Source organism: Acipenser ruthenus, chromosome 9, assembly GCF_902713425.1.
Source record: "Acipenser ruthenus chromosome 9, fAciRut3.2 maternal haplotype, whole genome shotgun sequence".
In the NCBI taxonomy this organism is placed as follows: domain Eukaryota; kingdom Metazoa; phylum Chordata; class Actinopteri; order Acipenseriformes; family Acipenseridae; genus Acipenser; species Acipenser ruthenus.
The window spans coordinates 4,831,140-4,854,174 of NC_081197.1; the positions used below are offsets into that span (position 1 = coordinate 4,831,140).

Sequence of the window (23,035 nt, forward strand, 5' to 3'; positions counted from 1 at the left end):
ATTGCATACATTGTGACCAGTGGCTTTAATCTAGTAATCTTCCGTAGTAAATTCTCTGGGTTTAATTGTCACACAGCATTATCAGTAAGAAATATACAAGGGCCTCTCCAGTGCACAATACAAAGGAGTTATTTACACAGGCACCTTCTGTTGAACATAAAGGTATCTCACGTCGCATGGCAACACGACCCACTGTGGCGTGACAACTACACTGAAAACACAATGAAATCCTATTGTAGGCAATACGTCCCAATGTACAAATAAAATGTTAATGTTTGATTAAAGAAAGTTTCCAATGTAATCGTGTAATGTTTTAAAACAAAGTCTGTCTTGGTCGTGCCTTGGCTGTTCACAGTGCGCTATGTGAAAGGTAAATAAAACAAACAAACAAAAAAAACTATGCATTCTAAAATGATGCAGATCTAAAAATAAAATCTGGTATTGAAAAGGAATGCATGGTCCCTGAGCAGCTCATCCAGTTAAAGCGCTGCTGCTGGGAGAGCAGGATGAGTCTCACAGCTTGGACGGCTCCAGTTCATGTCCGGGCTGTGCAGAGAGGCCGAACTTTGCTGGGGACTCTGAAGGGGGCGTCACATTAGCTCTGACGCTCATCACGCAACAGTGAACCCTACTGGCCAGACAACAAGCAAATTCAGAGTGGATAAGAGGCAGGGCTGATCTCTGTTCTCCGGAATCGGTAGCCCGCCCACCTCTGCTCTGGATTGCTCGGCGTAAAAGCGATTCTGGCTTTATGCTTGTGAGATTGGAGGACGCTCACACGCCCTCAGAACATCTGTGCTGTGTGAGGAGAAAAAACATAACTCAACATTCCAAATTGAGCGAAAATAAATAAAAATAATAATAATTGGTCACTCTAAATTAAAAAGAAAAAGAATGCATGGGAAAATTGAGTATTTTCAAAACTAATGGGCAGTTATAAAATAAACCTCCCTTAATCCGGCCTGCTGAAGATCATGCATTTTGGCAGCGAGTACATATAGTTTCTCGTTTCCTTTTATCCTGAAATGTTTTGTTAACAACCGTCTTCCAAATGCTTTAAATTTTAATCTGTTCTTTTCATCATTAGTGTAAGTACCTGTTAAAACAAAAACACCTGCCTTAGCTACAGGCTCTAATCGTCAATGTGGGCTTTCTCAAGCTGAAGCTCCACTTGAATCTGTTCTTGAATGGGGTGAACAGAACAACTTTACAGTGTTTGCATATATAACATATAAATCGATTTAAATCCCACATTCTGCTTGAATGCCCTCCAAGACTGAGCACATGTGAACCACGTGCTCTACCAAGCCAATCTTACATGCATCAACACGACCTCCTCTTACATTAGCGAGGCAACAGGTAAACATCTTTATGGATGTGAAAGATTCCCATCACTGCAGACAACACACATTGTAGTCAATAGGATTTCTTTCTCAAACTGGCTGTATGACCGATACCTGGGTAAGTGGTTTCTAGTCTATTCTGAATCGTTGTCCTTAGCATCCTGGGTATTAACTACAGGTGTAAGTGGAATGCAAGACAGCTCTTTGTGGAGGAGGCTTCATTCTGGAATGCAAGACCTTGAAGTAACTAGCAGATACGGCCCTCAAAAACATACAAATAACCTCATTTTAAACAGGCAAGGCCAAATAAAACTCCTAGGTAAATAACCAATCCTTTAAACAGACCCCTTACTGGTTTGCCATACTGTATTTTAATTTAGGACACTCCTCTATATATTTCCTTCCTGTGCAGCAGGTATTAGGTCCTGTGTACCGCACTGAATTTGATGCACAGGAAATGCATCTATATTGTGGTGGCAAGAAAACAAAAATGGCAACTACAAGCAGGATTTGTGCAAATGGTGTCATGTGATATGAGAGGGAAGAATAGGTTTCAGGTATTATTCCACATGTAACGCTTGAAACAACAGGGCACCAGTCAATGAAGAGAGTAGAAGAAACAGGGTTTAAAAAAGCAGCCAATATAATATAGGTTCTTTTATTAAGGGTGTAATAGTTGAGTAAGATCAGGCAGTGTTACAACAGAAAGCTCTGCAGAAAGGGTTGGAGTGCAAAGGTCAGGCTACTCCCTTTGTCATGAGGGCATTCAATAAGGCAAGGCTGCATCATCAACAACAGGATTGGAACAATCAAGTCAATATTATCATGATACAGTACTTTTGACATTAAAATAGTTTAAGCACATTTTGTACATAGTTTAAAAGAAGACATATCATAGACCTGTGGGGTCGCCTTGACAGGACACGTCTCAAGAGGTCCTCAGGGACGCACATTCCCATTGTAACATCAGCGGCCACACTCGTCTTTTACACATGGACATGATTTGTTAAACAAATAAGATTAGAAACTGAAGGTTTGGCAATGTTTGGTTAGGTGAAACGCAAGAGGAAAAGGTCTGTTTTAGTATACATGTAAGCTATAGGTTTGTTTTTTAAAACACAAATCAATTATACAAACAATGTCAACACATATCTGATACCGCAATACGGTAACAATTACTAGTCTGAACCGGTCATGAAATGTTTGAATGGAAAGTTTTCAGCAAATATTAATTTTGTGTAAACACCCCTAGGTCATAAAATCAGCTATATATATATATATATATATATATATATATATATATATATATATATATATATATATATATATATATATATATATATATATATATATCAGTCACATATCAGTCACATATCAGAAAAGTCAATAAAAGGTAAAAATAGAAAAATACAGGTACAAAATCCCAATACATTCAAGAGACAGTACTAGCACACAATGGGGATATTGTTATTATAATCCTATAGGAAATGTGATTAATAGACACCTTCTAAATAGGAAAACCAGAAGTCTTCCTTTTTCAAGGTTGAATCACAATTCTGTAGAACAAGCTTGCTGCACCAAATCACTACCAGGAGAACTGTGAAGTCGCTTGTTATCAACGACCCAGGTTATCTTTTTCGACATTCAATTTAATATATATATATATATATATATATATATATATATATATATATATATATATATATATATATCACACACACACACATATACACACATATACATATACATATATATATATATATATATATATATATATATATATATATATTACACACACACACACACACACACACACACACACACACACAAACATACAGACACACACATTTCTTTTTCCTCTAAGAAGACTAAAAAATGGGTTAGGCGATTTGTTACAAAGAAACAAATAACACAGAGAAAGGTATTTAGAAGAACTTGTGATAAGATATTTTGGTTTAGGATTTAAGGTGCAAGTATTGTTAAAAGAGGCATTTCAATAAGTGTCAGTGTTTTTCTACACTACAGTTTAAGAGTAAGAACATCAGAAATGATTTGTGCTGATAAAGTACATCTACTACCTGAAAATATCAATGCCCCCAACTAGTTCAGTGCTAACCTGGCGACTTTCTTTCTTTTAAAGAGACTGCCCCCTTTTATGTCGGCTGAAAAGAACTTTTGCTGCTTGATTATCAATACACAGCAAATGTTTGTCTTTTTCCTAAAAAATTAGATTTTTGGTTTAACGATTTTACAGAATACCATTTTTGTAATATTTATTTAATAAAAAGCACACATTACTGTTGCTTCCTTGTTATCAGTCCTTGTGCATGATCAGGTGGATAGTTATCATTTCTGAAGTGTTACCAGCACCATATCACTGGGTTTCTAGTGGTTGCTCAGAGTAGGTAGTGGAGACATTAACAAGGCAAATGACTACAGAGATCGTTCGACAACAAGAAAAAATGTGCAAGAAAATACAATATTATTCAAAATTGTGTTCATCAAAATTGTAGGAGGAAGCAAAAGAAAATAACTATTACAAAAAAATGTATTCTGTTACAATAACATTTTTAACTGATAAAGTCACTGTTTTCACAGACCCAGATTAGTGCTAATCAATGTTAATTAAGGTTAAGTATTACTGGCCCAATTTAAATGGCTTGTGACCTGCTCGGAACTGTAGTCACAGTCCACAAAAGGTTTTCTGTGGAGCGGTCATCTCCAGGGTCGACAGATTTCTATAGAAAAACAGCGACCTCGTTCTTCAAATCAAGCCCAAAAGAGGAGAAACCCTGGCCACGCCACATTCCTGGTTACAATCTTTCAGAATCAAAAAGCGGTGGGGGTGGATATTACTTTTGTTTACAATTAGGCCCACGTTTCGTTGATATATGTGTTTGAAATATGGACTACATCTCGCCTCATGTCATTTTGAAATTTAGAGACTACAATTAAAGGTAAACGCATTTAAATTCATCCAAAGCGTATAAATCCTTTGCTTTTTTTCCCCACCCATTACACACTAGATGCGTAACACGAGTACAGTATCAGCAGTAAGCCGTAGTCTTTAGCAGTATATTGCACCACAGTAACTGAACTGGGAACAGCAGTATAAGTTTGATGCATAATCCAAACAATGTTAGCGTAGTATGAAATGCTTAATGCAAGTTTCAATAAACCGAAAAGCAAGAATTATACAATATAGTGAAGCATGTTTAGCATAATAAATATAGTAGTGAAACATGGTAACGCAGACACGTACACACACACACATATATATATATATATATATACATATACATATATATATATATGTGTGTGTGTGCCAAGACTAGTGCTAATCGAGATCTGTGAAAACAGTTGTTAGTCTATCACTTAAATTCATGGTTTCTTCAGCATTATAAAATACAGGAAAAGGAAGCAGACATGTATATAAAACTATACAGCCTCCTTCCCAATACTACTCAAAGGACATCAGCCAGAAAAGGGTGATGCAGCTGCTTTAAGAACATCAGCTCTCAGAAGCAGTGATGCAATAACTACTAAGCTAAAAGCTATTCTGTATATCTGCAAGTTTCAGTGCCTATCTGCTTAAGAATTAAGCAATATTACTATTTTTTTTCTATGAGCATTTGACAACAGTCATAATCCAGGAGAGGCTGGAGAGGTTAGGAAGAAGAAAAAAAAAGCAAGAAATTAGAAAAGCAAATCAGACAGGTTGCTAATGCACACACACTCAATCTTGAAATGAAATAAAAACTTTAAAAAAACAGAAATTAATATATGACTCATTTTAACAAACAAGAGAACATTGATACAGTATTGTTGTACCATCATAAAAGGGTATTGTAACCAGAATCCCTCTAGTTCTACAGCAGCAAGCATGGCGTCACTCTTTTTTTAGCGAAGTGCGAAGCTCAGTTGACAAAGTTCACCTTGCCTCCCATCAACAGTTTAATCTAACCACTAGCAGCCTAAAGCTCTTCCAAAGAACACTTCTTCCACACACACGCACACACACACACGCACGCACAAGCATACCGACGTCCTTAGTAATGACGCAAGCGATTAGAGGAATCCTTCCCTGCTTTCAGCTCATTTGTCCCTAACTGCATCAGCCTTTCTGTACAGTACCTTGGGACTTCATTTCAACCAGAGTTGAAAAATATTTAGATTAGCTCCTACTCGTATGTTCAAAACGTTAAGCACACAGTTCACTTCAACTTCCCTTTTAGAATTTCAAATTATGCTGGTTATGTCAGCTACTGAAGCGTTACTGGAATTCCAACAAAGGCAAAACAGTATAAATGAGCAAAACCCTTTCAAAGAGGGGAGCAGGAAACCGGAAGCTTAGTCAGCAGTCAACCTTTCTTCCCAAGGTAAAGGAGATTTCAAAAGGGGAAGTAGAATTGATCTTTTTTTTTTGTAGTAGGAACATCTTTGACATTAGACAGTATATTTAACTTTGAAGCACCCCCAGCGATAAGAGAGACATTTTCAAAAAGCTAAGGGCAATAACACACAGTATCTCAGTCTGACTTTGCAATAGGACAACAAACAGAAGTGTGCTGTGTTGGCCTACTTTGTAACCACAAACCCAAGCGCAATACTTCAGCAATAACAATGCCCAATAAAAAGTCTGCTCTTTAAAAGAATGAGGCCATGCTTTACCACTGCGTAGAACCCAACCCAATTAATAATGGTACATTCATCCACAAGCTCTATATGTACAAGCAAAGATTAAAATGATTCATAAATAATATACAATGGGTTTAGAATGGTAACAGACACATGGACTGGGAATTAATGTCTTATTGTTCCAGTGTCATAAAAACTGAATAAGAATTCATCAATAATCATTCATATCACAAATTAAAATGGTCTTGACGGTAACAGTACATGTTATTAAATTTAACAAACACTGAGGATCAATCCAAATGGAAATTTGTGAACAGTTCTCAGAACAAAACAAGAAACAAAAAAATAAAACAAGACAAGCACAAGCATTTCCAGCTAGAAAGGAGTGCAGTGTGTCTATGCTATTTAACTTCCGGTGAGCAGCATAGAAAACTAGCATCACACATTCACACTAGCTTTTCAAATGCTACTGTTCTATATGGTCAAGTGTCGGCATAAAAATGCATTTGTTTCAATTTTCAAGTATTTCAAAGTCATTGTTTAAACTGAACATTTTACTAATACTCAGATACAACACGTGTATTGATGTTCTACGGTGTGAAATCAGACCGTACTCTTGCATGCTGACTGGATCATCTGGTCCAATCCCATTACATTACCAGACGAGTCGGACACAAGAAGCGTGGAGACTTGGCCAAGGAAGCACCTTTGCATTTCCAGCGTGATAAAAAGAAAACTTTAAAAGCACGATTGCATAAAGGCCTTGCTGGCGATGGCTATAGAAAGGGCAGGTTCCATTCACCTTGCCTAGTAGACTTCTTATCTAGTAGACTGATAAAAGGAGGATCTATCGATCTGAGCTCGGAGCAAAACGTACAGAAGACCACCAACATGATTGCTCGCCTCGTTTTACACTGTACAATGAAAACCCAACTCAAACTTATCATGAATAGAGGTTCTTCAACCCACCTTTCTTTTTATTTAATTGTTGGTTTACCACACAATTTCAGCCGTGTCTTTATAAGGGTTACTGTGTTTAACCGTGATTGAAGCCACCTTCCTGCTGTGCAATCCTGTGCATGACGCTTCACTAGGGATGGATCCCACTCAAGATGAGACACCTTGAGTAAATAACTTACTGTGTTCATTTAAGAAAAAACAGAAAGCCAAGTAAAAAAAATAAAAATAAAAAATAAAAAATGCACTTTTGTTACAACACTTGACCATAAAAAAGGCAGCCTTCTCAGCACACAGCAGTTATCTGCTAACCTGTCACAGCCATCGGGTGGCAAGCTAAGATCTGGGACCAGCTACAGGAGGTCCAGTCCCCGTGGTGTTAAAATCGACTCCCCCGAACACACAAGCTGAACTGAAGTCGCTCAGGACAAAATCCCACACGGGCCTTTCATAGTCAGGACTTGGGAAGGGGATTCAAAAACAGAAAAGCACACAGTTTGTTTGTTTGTTTTTGTTTTGATTTTAAAGGGTATGCCTTCACTGGTCTGCACAGGAAATGAGCACTGGGGTCTGGGCCATGTCGCTCGGTGTGCCTTCCCGTTGCATGGGTACCGTGTGCTGCTTCCTGTAATAAAAATAACATCAACAGCGTTATGGGAACGGACACACAACTGAATGAGGGTTTGAAAGTACATCTGGAGAAATGGAAGAGTGGCATTGCAGAAGACAGACTTGTAACAGGTTCCTCTTTAAAGAAGTGCTAAACAACCAGCTTCTAACCCCCTCCTTCAAATCAGCTTTATTAGCATGATCAACTGCCCACTTTTACTGTGCTGAAAATCTCTGGGATATTCAATAGTTTTTTTGTTAATCTAAAAAAGGTATGCAAATGAGCTGCTTACCGTGTATAGTGTTCTACTTCAAATATCTGCATATCCCACTTCAAAAAGTAAAGAAAAACAAGCAAAGGACCAACAGATCTTCAAGACTAGAAAAGGCAATGATATAGCCAGTGCTAATAGGTAGGAAAGTAGATTTTAAAACCTTAGTTAGCATCTCTGTTAAATATGAGTAAACAACAAGATGCAGACTGGATTGCTAAACTTATTAACTGCTTCTGACTACTTGCAGCTGCAGCAACCCATAACAATGTTAAGGCTATATTGTGCAGGTATATATATATATATATTATATATATATATATATGTTACTAAGAAATAATAAATCCAACTGAAATTCAAATGGCAAACATTTTGACTAGAAGTCCTTTTCAATGTCTTTTAAATGGACATTTCAATGTCTATTCGAAGACACTGACAACGGCTCCTGGTCAAAACGTTTGTCGTTGAATTTTAGTTTCTTTTAGTATTTCTTAATTCAGCGCTATGGAGTGTTTCATTAGTCATGGATAACTGAGAGTCACGTCTCCTCCAGTGGTTTCTGAGGAGTAATTTCAGAGGCCCTTGCCCACTGGCCGAAAGCTGGAACCGACATGAAGTGAAAACACTTCACACTGAGCTGCAAGGCATGACAGGGAGCACATTAACATCAAACAGGAAGACCTTAAGGGATGTGATGAAGTGTGGCCAAGCCACTGTAATCCCCCCAAAGGATGTGATTAGCTTGTGGCGCCTGCAATGATAAACGTGTATGCGCTTCAATTGCAGAGGGATTGTCAGTCGTTTAAAAGGTAATGTGGTGAATTGTATTTTGTGTGATACAGTAAATCTTCCTGGTGGGAGACAAGCAGCTATTTCAGACTCACTAGTGAATGCAAGACATTGTTTGTGGGGCAATAGGCGAGGGGGGACCTCGTGGAAGATAAAACTGAAGCAACAGAGAAAAACCAAAAAGATACAGTTTACTAAATAACCCTTTAAAATCACTCCAGTGGAGAGTTATAAAAGGCTATCTGGTACCACACAGGTGCTTTATCCGATTGGTTATATTCAAGGCTTACCTGTGCACATTCTCCATCGCCGCCACCTCTGCCAGTGCAGCTAGGCTGAAGAAGGCTGGGATAGGAGACACACTTGGCATGTCTGCTGTAATACTGCACTCTGAATGGGCCTGCGTGTCTCTGCAGCTCCCTCGGTCCTCGTTGCATAAAGTCTCTTGGTTGAATGGCTTCTCCTCATGGTCCTGTAACAGTTCCCCAGCTCGGTCTCCTATTCACAGAAACATAAAACCCAGGTAGGATTTAGGCTTCAGAAACGTCAACATGAAGCACACTGCAGACTTTCAGTCGAAGGTGCTGTGGAGAGCTCTGCTTACGGCTATGGCTAAAAAAGTTTTGCATCAGCCAATAGAACAAACTCATTTTGCTTTATAAAATCGAATGAAACCTGATGAATAATATTACGTTAATATATTGAATTACATACCTCTTTGTAGTTTCCCCATATACTTAATGAAAACCTGACAATTAAAAATGTTTGAAATCCAACATGAAATACTGTTACACTTGTATAGCTACCAGTAGACTTTTGTGATGTAATTTTGTAGTTTCTTTGATTCCACAATGTTAATTAAAATACCTAAATTATGTTATTTTTTATTTTTATTTTTATTAAATGATGTCACAGTCTTAAAATTCTAGGTGATGTAAAACGCTTGGCCAGAGCTGTACATTTCTATACAGTTCACATACTGCATTAGTCCTGTATGATTCAGATCTTTAGTAATACAGTAGTTATCATTCAGTAAATGAATAACAAATGCAACAAAAGTAAATCAATTGAGTTTTACATGAACCTTCTTTAATCTCAAATGAGATTTAATTTATTGCACAGTGCCACCCTGTGGTTTTATGTTATACCTTTCTTTCAAAAGAGACAAAAGAATAAAAAAAAAGTCAAAATCAGACCGCTTCTGCATAGACTATTCAATCCAGTCCTTGTCACTTGTCAGGACTGGATCACAGGGCTGTAACAACTGAACAGACGTACAGGTTTGAATTTTGTGCCCAATTTCTACACTGCTAGCCAGATCAACGGACGTCCTTGATTCCTGATATGAAGCCAATTTCCCAGCCCAGTGAAGGCAAAGTCAAAGCTCCCTTTGAGCCCCGCAGCCAAGATCACCATGTCGAGACTGGGATTCAGATCAGTTAACTCCCACGGCCCTCCACGCAGCAGTGCCTTTACAAGGTGAGTAACAGGCAGTCCCACCCATCACTTAGTCCTGGTGTGACTGGCTGCACTTTCACCTGCCTTTCAAACACAATGCCTTACCTTCTGCAAGGGACACCCCCCCGTCCGCGCTGCGCACCAGGTGAGTGATTTTCTTCTTCCTTGCCTTCCTCTTCTGGCTGCCCACCAGAGGCTCTCCCTCTCCTGCTGCTGGCTCTGGAAGGAGGGGGTTTGACGGCACTGAAGCCTTTGTTTTCTGGGCAGCCTCAGTCGGGCTTGTGTCTTGGGATACTATGGCTGAAAGAAAAGAGGAGGGAATGATGCCTGGTGATATTGACTTGGATACTCCTTGGGGCTCATTAGGCACCATTTGGCTGTACTCACCAGCCCCAAGATGGTAGTACAAGATTAAAAGGTTGTGGTATGTTTTAGATATAAAAAAAATGCTATGATCAAACAGTTTTACATGACCAAATTGTGAAACACTGTGCTCCACATTTTACTTTTAAATTTTTTTTGCACACATTTGTAATTTTCCCTGCTTCCTCAAGAAAAAAAAACAAAAAAAACAAAAAACACACAACTAACAGACTTGGGCCCTTAAACTTTTCAAAGAATTCAGCTAGCACAGAAGAAAGTTCAATTTCGACTTGAATACCTTTATCCAATGTGGTGGGTTTCTCCTTTTTGTGCTTATACTTGTTGACGATTTTGTGAAATAAATTCTTTTTCTGTGACGGAGATGAACCTGACCAAAAAAAAAAAGAAAATGATTCTGGATGTGTAACCTTTACCTTGCCATTCCTTAAACATCGTAAGATACCCCATTTCAAATAAGGGTCCTGTCTTATTAAAACCCATTAATGCTCTTCCACAATCTACATTATAACATGGCTATAACTGTTGTTCTATTCATTACAATGGGAGTTGTCACAGCTGTCCATTAGAGGGACAGCAATGCAAGATCAAAGCGTGGCTGGGTCAACAACTTTAAAAATGCACACAGTTTTTTTTTTACTAATGGCACAAAATTGTACAAAACGTACATTTCAATCTTCCTGATGTCGCAACGCACCGAGGCATGCAATTATAGGACCACAATGCCCACTCTGTCGTGGCTTACTGCTGAAATGTAACAATTCGTACATTATTACAGCAATGAAAGCGCAGGCTCTCGGCTCACCCCCTTTGTTTGGTCTCTGCTGCTCGGACGCCCCGTTCCCGCTGCTTTTCTTCTTGTTTGTGGTGGTCGTGATGTTCTTGCGGTCGAAGGTCAGAGGGCTGTACTGCGGCAGGCTGTTGAATTTCTTTTCAAATTCTTCTTCCAGCTTCCCTAAACTACTGAGAACAAGACAAGCAATGTCTAACTTTAACTTCTACTCCAGGGGGAAAATGTCGAAGAATTTTGTAAAGCCGAGGGAACACAAAGACACTATAACGAGCCATACAACTGCCATAGGGCTCATCATGACCGATATGATGGTGACTGAATTAGTCAAGAGCTCAAACACAGCATTAAAGCAGCTCATACCTAATTAACCAGGTGATGTGCACATACAGGCCTGAACAGTGGTCCCCTATGAGCATGTTTTCATGCAGTCCTGTATAGAAGTTACATGCAAATGTGTATTAAAAGTTAAAAAAAAAAAAAAAAAAAGTGGACGAAAACCAGCAGTTTTAAGCAAGGCATGAAAAGATAAGATCAGTGTTCAGTCAAGGCTCACCCAAGTACAGATTCCTCTTTAGATTTAGATTTCTTTAGCTTCTTGGGGTTGCTGCTCCCAGTCTGTGAAAACGTCCAGCTGTCATCAGTCCAGCAACCCTCCTGATCGGAGATACTGCCTCTGCCAGAGCCTCTCTTACCTGCACAGCAGAACACAGGACAATGCATAGATAAACTAATATATACCACCCATAACATAACCCAGCACAAAGACCACAGCCCAGCACCGAGGAGATATGCCATCTAAAACAAGTGCTGCATCAGGAGGTTACTTAAAAGATGAAGGTCTTCTGAAAGACCTGCTTACAGAAACTCTCTCCTGTCTTTCTCTTGTTAGCCAGTGAGGTAGTTTGTTTACCTGCTGCATAAACTGGGCAGCTCAATAACAGCTAACGGTATGGTTTCCAAGCATTATGTTTAAAACAAACACTATAGAAATGACTTGAGCACTTGTTCGACTTTCACTCACCCCTGTCTACGTTAGCCCGCAGTGATGTCAGCATTCCCTCCGACACAAGAGTCTTGTACAGAGCACCTTTGCAGGTCCTCTCGGACTTTCTGGATCCGCAGGTTTCTGCCTTTGCGTGGCCGTCCTTCTCCTCGGCTTCGACGTGCCCTGATGGGGGGCTCGGGGCGGGCTCTTCCTCGGGAACGGCGAGTGCCTCTTTCTTTATACTCGTCTCCTCAACCTTTGCTGCCAAAATCACATCGGTGCTGATGGAATCCAAATCCAAGTGGGGCGGCTTCGAGTCTTCGGTCGACTCGTGCTCTTTAGTTTTCTGCAGCTGCTTCACTTTGGGCTTCAACTTCTTCTTCGGTGGGGATGAATTAGATAGGGTTCTCTTGTCGCTAGATGGGCAGCCTGTCTTCTTTCGGGGGGTCTCCTCTTCTGCGCTCCCCCAGTCTCCCTTGGCGACCGCCTCAATCGTGTAAATGACGCTCTCCAGGTCGGACTCGGACGACTGGCGCTTCTTGCAGGTCTTTTTGTGCGTGGTCTTCTCGGTTTTTGGAGTCTCCGGCCTGTCTTTTTTCTTCTTCTTCTTTTTCACTTTCTCTGCTTTGCCAAACGCCGGCGGGCTGGCGTCAGTGGGGGTGGAGGAGGCGGAGGATGAAGATGAAGATGAAGATGAGGAGGATGGCGGTGGTAGTTGTCCCGGCTCATCCGGAGTTTCACAGCTCTGCAGCTTGCTGTCGGTCCCTGCTTTGCTGCCCGCTGAACCGTCACCTAGAGCAGAGGCTTCTGGGAGCGGGGTGCTCTCTGGCGCTTTGGCACAGCTTTCAATTTCCACTCCTTCAGACGCCAGACACATCTGCAATAAAAAGGACAAGATCACTTCCGTTGTACATTTAAAGCCAATATGTTGTGTTCTATCATTTGCATGATATTTAGATAATAAATGGAACTTAAGATTAGCTTTATTCCCCCCTATATGTACAGTACCCGTCATAGGCCTGAGTACAGCAAGGAAATACTAATGTTGCTATAGAAACCTGCATTAATGAGAATAGTGCTGTATATTAACAAGCATAAGCTATAGTGTTACATAATGAAATGAAAACCCAAAAGCTAAAAATCTCAAGCTTAGCGATTCGAAAGGTGCAGTTAAACAGACAAAGTGTAAAACCCTGACCATACCTTTACAAGGATTTGAAAACTGAAACTAAATGAGACTCAAGCAAAGGTATGAAACCATTACCAAGCTCTGCGGTCTAAAAACAAAACCTTCTGTCTTTCCAGTCTTCCTCAGCAATCAAATATTTTGGGCCAGTCTTTAATTAACTTTTTTTTTTAAATGAGAAAAAATGGTGTTACTGTTATAAAACTAAGAAGCAAACCTACTGAGAGTGCTTAAGAGACCTTGAATTAAATTACTTAAAGAAAAAAAAAAAAGCTACTTTTTGGTGTATTATAGCACTAAAATTATGTAATCATCTGTGGGCTAAATCAAATAGGAGACGCTGCCTGCTGCCAGCAGGTGGCAGTGTTTACAATCTAAAAACAGGATCAGCATGAGTTATTTACACAAATGTGAACTCTAGTTTTTAAAGACATCAAATGCAGTGTCATTCTCTTAACAGTGCCAGTCTCAACTTATATTATCAGATTGACTACAATGAAGGATTGAATATTAAATCATTAATAACTTCAAAAAACACTCAATTAAAAATACAAGATCATAACATTTTAAATAAAACATAAAAACTTCTAATAAAACACTGCTGAAGGCACTCACCAAAACATTTGTTTACTAGACTTGGTTTTATATCCGTTTTTACGTTGAAAAATCTCTTTTTTTATTATTGTGTAGTACTGTAGTTACAGTATCAGGCCACTAGGTGTCACAGTCGAAGGTCAACGCTGTAGAAGGATACCTCTTCATTGTTAAGCACCAAATAGAAATCACACAAACATCTCCGTTGACTTGTAATACAGGAGTTAAGTTTCACGCAATGAATGGAGGAGATAAAGAGGTAAGAAACAGACATGCCAGGACCTCTATGAGCCGGTTCATAATAGCTTACCTCCGCAAGCTGGAAGAGTGCTGACTGGCCACACGGCTTCGCTTCAGGGACAATGGAATGAGACGTACTTGAAGAGATCTGCACCAGAAAGCAAGGCATCAGGGGCTTGTACTGTACAGCATATCACTGCATGAAGGCATTTCCCTGGAAACCTGAAGGTGGCATGGTCAACAGCTCCCTCTGAAACACCACCCATCCACATTCATCACTGTGTGCTGCCTGGTACGCACGTACTTATCAATACGTCCGCTTCCTTTATTTCGGCCGCATTATTGAGTCTGTGACTCATTATTTTAGACAGCCCTTCACGCACACTTAAAAGGTATAAAGTCCCTATAACTTTAAAAATCATTGTTGCAAAATGTTGCTCAAAAGCAATAGAGTATATCAATATCAAAAGGTTACCCGTTAGATGAATAATTTAGCTACACAAACTGTATGTATATATATATCCTAGTGGCTGGATACAGATAATACGTATACATATGAACAGGAATGAAGGAGTGCTCAAAAGATTTCAAATCAATGAGATATGGTCTTACATTACTGCAAGATGACAGCTGTATTATATACACTCAAAATACATAATGTAATGAATTTACTTTCTGTATAAACATCCATTTTCAAAAAAGCAATACAATATTTTGTTCACAAAAAATCATGGTTTCCTTCTTTTAAATGGTTGCTCGTCCTGTAACAGAGCTTGAGCACATGAAGAAGAACATCTTACTTCTGAAAGTAACAGCAGGAGCATCCATTGCTCCGAGTGACACAAGGAAGCGTGCAGAGCAGGTTAACATATGGGAGAATGCAGTACCTTTAAACAGGCAGCACTGAATTCTACTACACAGTAAAACTCAACATGCCTGCGAGGCGATTTAAATCTGTTTGTTTTAGGATCTTTTGGGATGCAATTAAACCTCATGAATAGTTCCTTGCATCACAGCTGAAGTAGCCCTCAGCTTTACTCCTTGCCTCTGTGCTAAGCGCAGGGACGGACACAGAGACAAGAGGTGGCGATTGATCTCAACAGCTAACCAAGCTCTGTCAACTGTCACGTTCCCACCATACAGTCTGCGCAACGGACCAAAAGCACCAACAGTCATACAGTTTCTAAACCCTCAATAGGTTATCTTTCTCTGCACTGTGCTTTAGAATGCAGATCTTGTAGACAGTCCAGTTTGTTCATGTGCCCCAAATATTATATATATATATATATATATATATATATATATATATTTTTTTTTTTAATTAGGGTCGCAAGTTGCCCTCCCCTTTGAAACCAGCTTACCACTACATCACTCCACAATACAAGCAACAGTGTTATAACTGACACTCACAAACTCGCGTTCCGTCCCTGATCAGGAAGCAAAGCTACATTTAAAAAGGATTCCCTTACCTCTGCCAGCTGAAACAATGGGGACTTCTCACACGGCTTCGAGGAGTCGGTGGCTCCTGCCCGGGATGTATTGGAAGATATCTGCATTCAGAGCACAACACACAGCAGATCACGTCACTTTCTGTTCAGTAATTCTTTTAAAAGATACTTTTATTACAGCAGCAAAACTTTATCAATAAATGAGAGCAGTTCAGCCGACACAACTTTAAAAGGTCAGCCAAGGCACTGTAGCTTTAACCAAAAGAACTGCTTTCACTGATCACTGCCTGCCCTTAAACTCATAACAAAGCACTTGGAATATCACCTGTTGGATACAAAATCATCACCCCCATCTGTTTTTGTGCTATTATGTGACTGTGTGACTGCAAACAGCTGTTGGAGGAGGAGCAGGGGTTTCTAAGGGACTAAATGAGCTCAGATTTTTGTCATTTTACATTGCAAGTTCAGATCACAACCCTGTGCATGTGGATTGCAAACTACATTCAGTTGCATTAACTGCAATAATATGCAAATGAGTCTCCCTCCCAGGATTTCCCTTGCAAAAAGGACAATAGTTTTAAAGAAATAGAACAAAAAAAGGAAAGAAGTGGCGCCAATAAAAACAAAAGAAAGAATCAGCCTTCATGTTTAAATGAGACTAAATGGAAAAGGACAAGGCGTATTCACCTCCCCTCAGCAAACTCAAACATAGATGACTTTCCACTATGGGAAGGGTCCAGCACGTCTGAATGCGAGGTACATGAGGAGATCTGGGGTTCAAAATGTTTCTCTGCTGCCAAAATGCTAACCATTTGGAAAAACGTTGGGGGGGTGGGTAGTATTCCTAATTTACGTTGTCATCGTTGACAACAAACTGTAGATTTGTAAAAAAAAAAAAAAAAAAAAGAATAAATTACATTGGCACCATTTCTCAGACACTTGTAAAAAAAGCACCTACCAACCGAACTCCAACATCATCCCTTTATCAAAGTTCATATGAAGCTGCTGTATCTCTCATTGTGTTTGAATCTGGCCCTCAACAGGGAGATACAGGTTTTATATGTAACAGAAGGCATGGCAGGGATGCTATTTGGAGAACACAATAAAGCAGTCATGCAATTTGCACATTTCAAGTGTGTGCTTCATATTTGCAAGCACAGCCACAGTGCTTTCAGGCTGTCCTTTCAGAAATCAGGCCTGCTTTATTTAATGTATCAGCAGCACATTTTACTCCAGTGAAAAACAACATATCTGTAAACACTGCATCTTTAGAATGACTTGTCATTTCCATTTTTCTTTTGCAAGTGATAATATTAAACTGACTTTAGGCAGAATATATATGCCTGTCTTTGATAAAGCTCCTCAAATTACATTGAACTATGTCCAAAGGCTTTCAAAGAAAAAAACAGCTGCATTTAACTGTGTAAGTGCAGGTTCATTATTACCCAGTAATGACCCGGGTGTTGTCCATTTGTTCAATGTAGTACGAATGTCTTTTGCGTGTGCTTTAACTATTAAAAGAATATCACATTCAAGCAGCAGATGGGAATTAAACAGGGAGGGGGACAGGCCTTGAATATCTTTAAAATTGCCAGCTGCATTATTCATTGCACTGCAGGATTAGCCTTGCATCGCTCACCCCCCTCGAACCTCACCTCTGCAAGTTGAAAGAGAGCGCACTGCCCAGGGTGCTTTGCAGGCTCTGTTACTTCTGATTGGGGTGTACTTGAGGAAATCTGCAGGAAAGGACAAGAAAAGGAGCTGAGTCAAGCACTTTTTACCAACTCGGCTTCACAGCGAGCGATTTACTGGTACTACCTGCTTCTGGATACAGACAACTCAGACCAGGGGCTAGGTTCAGAACTGTACTTGTGCCTTTTTTAATATTGATTCCCATTTTACTTCTCCTGCATTGCCTAATAGGGCTGCATGCTGGGAGCACATGGCATTTGCATTGATCCACTGCACTGTTCTTAGGATGATGGAAAGCAAAGATACTGCACCTCTCACAACAGAAAGTACTGTTACAGACAGGATTGGGGTCAATTCCTGTTTTTCAATTCTAATTCCTTTTTAAAAATCAATTCTAATTCTAATTCCTTTTTAAAATCAATTCCAATTCTTATCAAATTCTAATTGTTTGATTTGATAATCTGTTCGATTTCTTTTGCAACAGTTGCATTTTCTTTTGACCATTTTTATAAGAAAGCAGAGATATTACTTGGCGTTCAGAGGCCTCCTGATCCCAAATCAACCCAGCAGTGTCACAGGTTATTTTTGCATAGGAGGAGGTGCAATTTGAAGAGCAAAAAGCTACCCAGGACACTGTTCCCCATACAACAACACTGTCTGTCATCTCTACCCAGGACACTGTTCCCCATGCAAGAACACTGTCTGTCATCTCTACCCAGGACACTGTTCCCCATACAAGAACACTGTCTGTCATCTCTACACAGGGCAGTATACTGCATGGTGACACTCCTGCCAAAAAGACAACCTGATGTACAGTTTGTATTTGAAACCAGTTCCAGGAGTCCTTACCTCAGCAAGCTGAAACAGTGCTGACTTCCCACACCGCCTGTCAGAGCCTGGGGTTTCTGCAGGCAATGTACTTGAGGAGATCTATACATAAAATAAAAATAAATTCTGTAACTACTGACAGCATTTTTCTCGATACACCTATGCAAGTTCAACATGCATCCTTGCTCTATATAGAATAATCTTTGTATAGCAATGCCAGTGAACACTGGTGCAAATAGAGCATCAAAGCATAAGGGGAGCATGTTGACAAATCAACCTGAAAATGGTATCCGATCACACATTTAATAAGCTGTGTTTCCACAGCCCAAGCCTTCCTGTCAGTGAGCATGTGCTGCTGACGCTTTCTATTCTAACTAGTGCTAGACAGACTCCGGTCTGGGAAACCCACATTCACGGAGAACGCAGACGTGCTGCCCGCGCTTTTGGGTCACTCCGTACCAAATTCATACCAAAAAGCAAACTCTGTAAAGGCCACTGTCATGTGAGATTGAGGGATACACAAAACTGACACAGTGACCCTGTGACCTGCTTAGTGATCCAGCACACCCCTTCTTTCATACCAGGACATTAATAATAATCCCTGCCTGCTGTATTGGAATGATTATGAAGTATTTGCCTCCTCCTGTTCTTCTGTGAACAAACAAATAATGCATCAATAAAATAAACAGGCAACCATTTCAAGCAGGCCAGCCTTTGCTGCAAATGCTCAAGTCAATAATCAGCTGCTCATGTAAGACCCTGCCACGGTGCTTTAGCAGACAGTTGTACTGCCAGTCCCCTACCGTCATAGAAATATTGTGCGTAGGAGTAATTAGGACCAATTTGCAGAGAGTAAATGGAATTTGTGGAGGATTACCGAAAACATCTCTCTAGGCATTTCCTTTTTTTTTTTTTTTTTTAAACCACTCTGTAATGAAGTGTCTGGGAGGGCACTGAAGAGATCCGGATTCCTTGCACTTGCACACACAGCCATGAGCCTCCCCTCCCTTTCATGAGCTGGAACATGCATCACACAGATTTGTGCTCATGCACTAAAGCGCAACTGAGCACGGAGTTGCTTCCCTGCTTCAGCCGGTTATAAATCACTGCACCTGGCAGCTCGCCCTCGCTGGGGTCAATGCAGCAGAAGATCTCTCTCTCTCTCTCTCTCTCTCTATTATTACACACACAAGCAGACCAGGAAATCAGTGGAAACACTTTTAATGGGTTCAGCAGAAAATCTCAGGGTGTCTTTCATGATTGCCATAGGTCAAATCTAAAAATATTCTCATTAATTTGATGAGCTAAAAAAAAGCACAGTATACAACACTGATTACGAAAGGCATATATGCCTGGGTCTTGGTGAACACTGTTTGGCGATGCCTCGTCTATTCTGGAGCTGTTTCACTCTATGATTTGGATGCAACAATATACCAAGGTCAGGATACCACACATATCAATATACAGGTCATGAGAGGATATGTACTTCATGTATCACTGTCAGGATACTGCTGGCCTTACTTTGTATCATTCATGATGGACTACATGCATTTCAAAACTTAACATATGTATTCAAGCATGTACCAGCATCAATTATAATTCACATTTAATCCCCTGTAAGAAACATTTGGTGGACTGCAAGCAGCTAAGTGCTTTTGGGCGTGCATCACAATATATCATTTAAAAGAATGGATACATGAGGTTTTGCTCTATACTAACTAATACGTTCTGCTTCCTGGATACACACTTGAAGTCAAGGTGTCCCCATATGGCATTTCATAATGAACATAAAATCATGCAGCAGCACCTTTAGGCACATAAATAACAATGTATAGAACAGACTAGTGGGGGTATTTGAACATCGGGCACCATTACGGGAGACAGGAAATACTAAACCTTAATCGGTCACATGACTACTTTCATTCCAAACCTTTTTTCTTTTGTATTTTGCAACCAAGAAAAATATACCAACAATATATGTGGAAAGTCACAGCCAGGGTCGGGTCCATTCCTGGTTTTCAATTCCAATTCTATTTGCAAAATCAATTCCCAATTGCAATTCTTTACAGGACAGGGGGGGAGATCTTGAATGCATTTGACAGTCATGCAGGTATTATAGTCTGACCCAAAGCAAAGTGACAGGAGATCACTGCAATCGGGCAAAGGAGCGGTGTGCGCTCAGCTACAAAAAACCATTTCACCAGGGAAACTTTCCTTCCTGTTTAGATAAGACATCTTTCCTCCAAAAACCATTACCAGGGAATCAAGAGATAAGAGGATTTAGGGTTTATAGTATCAAAAGGACAGCTTGCAAGAATGACAGCATGCTGCGTCACTGGCACTGTAGTGTATTAATATCAGGCTATGGACGCTTCCCATGAGCCTGTTCACAGGTGTACTGAAATAATGCTTTCTTTGCATTACGAAGGAGGATTAAATAGTGCAGACTTGCTCCTCTAAAATAGTCACCTAGTATTTCATTCTATGATCCAGTCTCCACTAATTCATCTTCTGGTGGGTGTGTGCAAAAACACTACAGTGGAGAATACTGTATCTCTTTCTGTTGGATTTTGTTTGAATTTTTTGGCACCACCTGGTGGACAATTTTTGCAAAATAAAAAAATAAAAAAAACACACACAGAATGTCATTGATTGTTGTTAAATTACACTTACTTAAACATTTCTCATCTTCCAATACTAGAAAGTAACAGAAATAATAGAAATACTGAAAAACCGCTTAGTCCCGTTGATATTCGCATTAACATCGAGCAACAAAACGTAACTTCAAGCATGGATTCATATCGGCTGTAAATCACATTTAGTCATTGTTCAGAACCAGCAGTAGTTTACATGGTCTGGCTGCACATAGACCACTGGTGTGGATCATGAGGCACCAGGACCTTTTAATCTATACTTCAAGATATCTGCATATTCCAGCAAATAATTAAAAAAAAAAAAAAAGTGTGATAAGATAGCTTACCACTCCTTTAAAAGAGAAACTTCTATTTCATGTTTTATTCAATATTCAACAGATATTAAAAATTCACAATTTTACAAACACTCCATTGAATCCCATATGTTACGCAGTCAAAGGCATGGACTTGCAGTACTTTCTGCTTCAGCACCTGGTCTGCAGTTTTATAGATCCCCACCAGCATGGTTTGTCCACTGCTACACAAAAGCTTCCCCAAATTTGAAGCACTGCCTACTGCCACAGTCATCAATATCCATGCACACTTCTACAAATTCACCTCTGCAACCTGACTTCCGGTCTTTTCCGATTTTGTGATCACAGCTCACCATTCTATTACAAACTGCAGCTTTGATTTTAGTTTTAAATCAGTAGTCTCACCTCTCGTGCTGTCAGCGCATGCTCCCCCGCTAACAGCAGCATGCTGAGACCGCCCATCTGTGTAGGATCTGTGCAAAATACAGACAATGCAGGGGGTTTAGGATCCAGGTACTGCTCACAACCACATAGAACGGCATGCATTAAGAAAAAAACAAGTGAATGAAAGTAAAGTCGTCTCCATGTACAGGAGCACCTCCGAAGAGAACACTCCGCCTATGAGAACACCTTCTTTGCAGCGCAATGGATACAGTACCGTTTTGTAACCTGATAACTCATCATCAAACTTGAAATGGTTTATTCAGTCTTTTCAAGAACCGCCGTTATCTCATTGTCTAGTTTTGTATTCGGATTTCCACGAGTGCACCTCATCGCTACAAAATGGCATGTAAACAAGCACAGAAACGCGCCGCTGTTTCTCTTGCTACAAAAAGTTGGAAATTGTTCGAGCTCCTGAAAAAAACCTGAATAAGACACAAGTTGCAAAGCAATTTGTGTTTCCCGTTCTGGTGAGTTGCTTCACCATTCTGTTAAATAATGCTGTGCCTGTCTTGAATATTGCTCCTGTACATGAATTTACAATAAATCTAGAGCTGCTGCAGCATTTTTTAATGTGTACTGGGGTGTTGTGTTAATTTAGTTTGACAGTTAGTTTATTAACGTTAGTGTGTCTGTTACTTTATTATCACAGTTTATTAACATACACTTGCCTATTGCTTTTCTCTTACTTATTCAGTGCATTTCATATGTTGATGCACATGCGCCATGACAAGTAATACATATCTACTTATGTATTTATTGATTCATATTGTATCTGGTGGTTAACTGCGTCTTGCTTGCTTCCCAAGAGGTGTTCTCTTAGCCGCAGACTGCACTGTTAAAACAGACCACCCTCAAAAAAGAAGTTTGGAATCCGCAATATTACATTCACGGAAATCATGCTCCAAGGAAACATCTGTCCATGGAGACTACCCAACAGGCACACGGCAGGTCACCAAGCAGTTATTTTGAGAACCCACCTGCCATAGCGAAGTTAAGCTGTTGCATCTCCTCCAGCTTGCCCTTTCTTTTGGCAGCAGGGCAGTCCTTGGAGGGGTCTGGAGGGAAGCTCCACACTTTCTTCCTGGTTGTGACGGTGGGAGAGGGGCTCTTCACTGGCTTGTTGGTCGTGGGACACCACTTGTACCCAGGATTAGCCTTCATGAAGGCATCTTTATACTGGAAAAGAACAGGGAAGGAGAGTATGAGCGAGTGCAGGGTGGTGTTGGGGTTTACATATACCCAAACAGACAGTGTAGCTGGTAATGTATTTTAATGTGCGCCAAGTCATTCATGACAGACTTCTAAAAAACGTGCACACACACAGACTTAGTGTTTGGCTTGTTATGCAACGTGTTTATTTAAAATTGCATTTTGAAGTAAATGCATTATAAAACTTCTCTACTATGCCAGTACAGCACTGGTATCAAGGGA

General features: G+C 40.0%; 1 protein-coding gene across 5 annotated transcripts in view; it reads right to left on the reverse strand.

Moving 5' to 3' along the window:
* Positions 1-5,085: 5,085 nt before the first annotated feature.
* LOC117973065 (HMG box transcription factor BBX-like) overlaps positions 5,086-23,035 on the reverse strand; it is a 39,705-nt gene continuing 21,755 nt past the window's right edge. For 4 of the 5 annotated variants that reach the window (XM_059030888.1, XM_059030887.1, XM_059030889.1 and 1 more), the window contains exons 5-17: positions 22,582-22,780; positions 21,566-21,633; positions 18,235-18,315; positions 17,349-17,429; positions 15,715-15,795; positions 14,316-14,393; positions 12,262-13,102; positions 11,794-11,932; positions 11,253-11,410; positions 10,728-10,817; positions 10,172-10,366; positions 8,899-9,106; positions 5,086-7,563 (exon numbers count right to left, since the gene is read on the reverse strand). In XM_059030888.1, coding sequence (XP_058886871.1) covers positions 7,476-7,563; positions 8,899-9,106; positions 10,172-10,366; positions 10,728-10,817; positions 11,253-11,410; positions 11,794-11,932; positions 12,262-13,102; positions 14,316-14,393; positions 15,715-15,795; positions 17,349-17,429; positions 18,235-18,315; positions 21,566-21,633; positions 22,582-22,780 — 2,307 coding nt within the window. In that variant the 3' untranslated portion in view covers positions 5,086-7,475. The remainder of the gene's footprint in view (positions 7,564-8,898; positions 9,107-10,171; positions 10,367-10,727; positions 10,818-11,252; positions 11,411-11,793; positions 11,933-12,261; positions 13,103-14,315; positions 14,394-15,714; positions 15,796-17,348; positions 17,430-18,234; positions 18,316-21,565; positions 21,634-22,581; positions 22,781-23,035) is intronic. The other variant, XM_059030891.1, reaches the window with a different exon arrangement.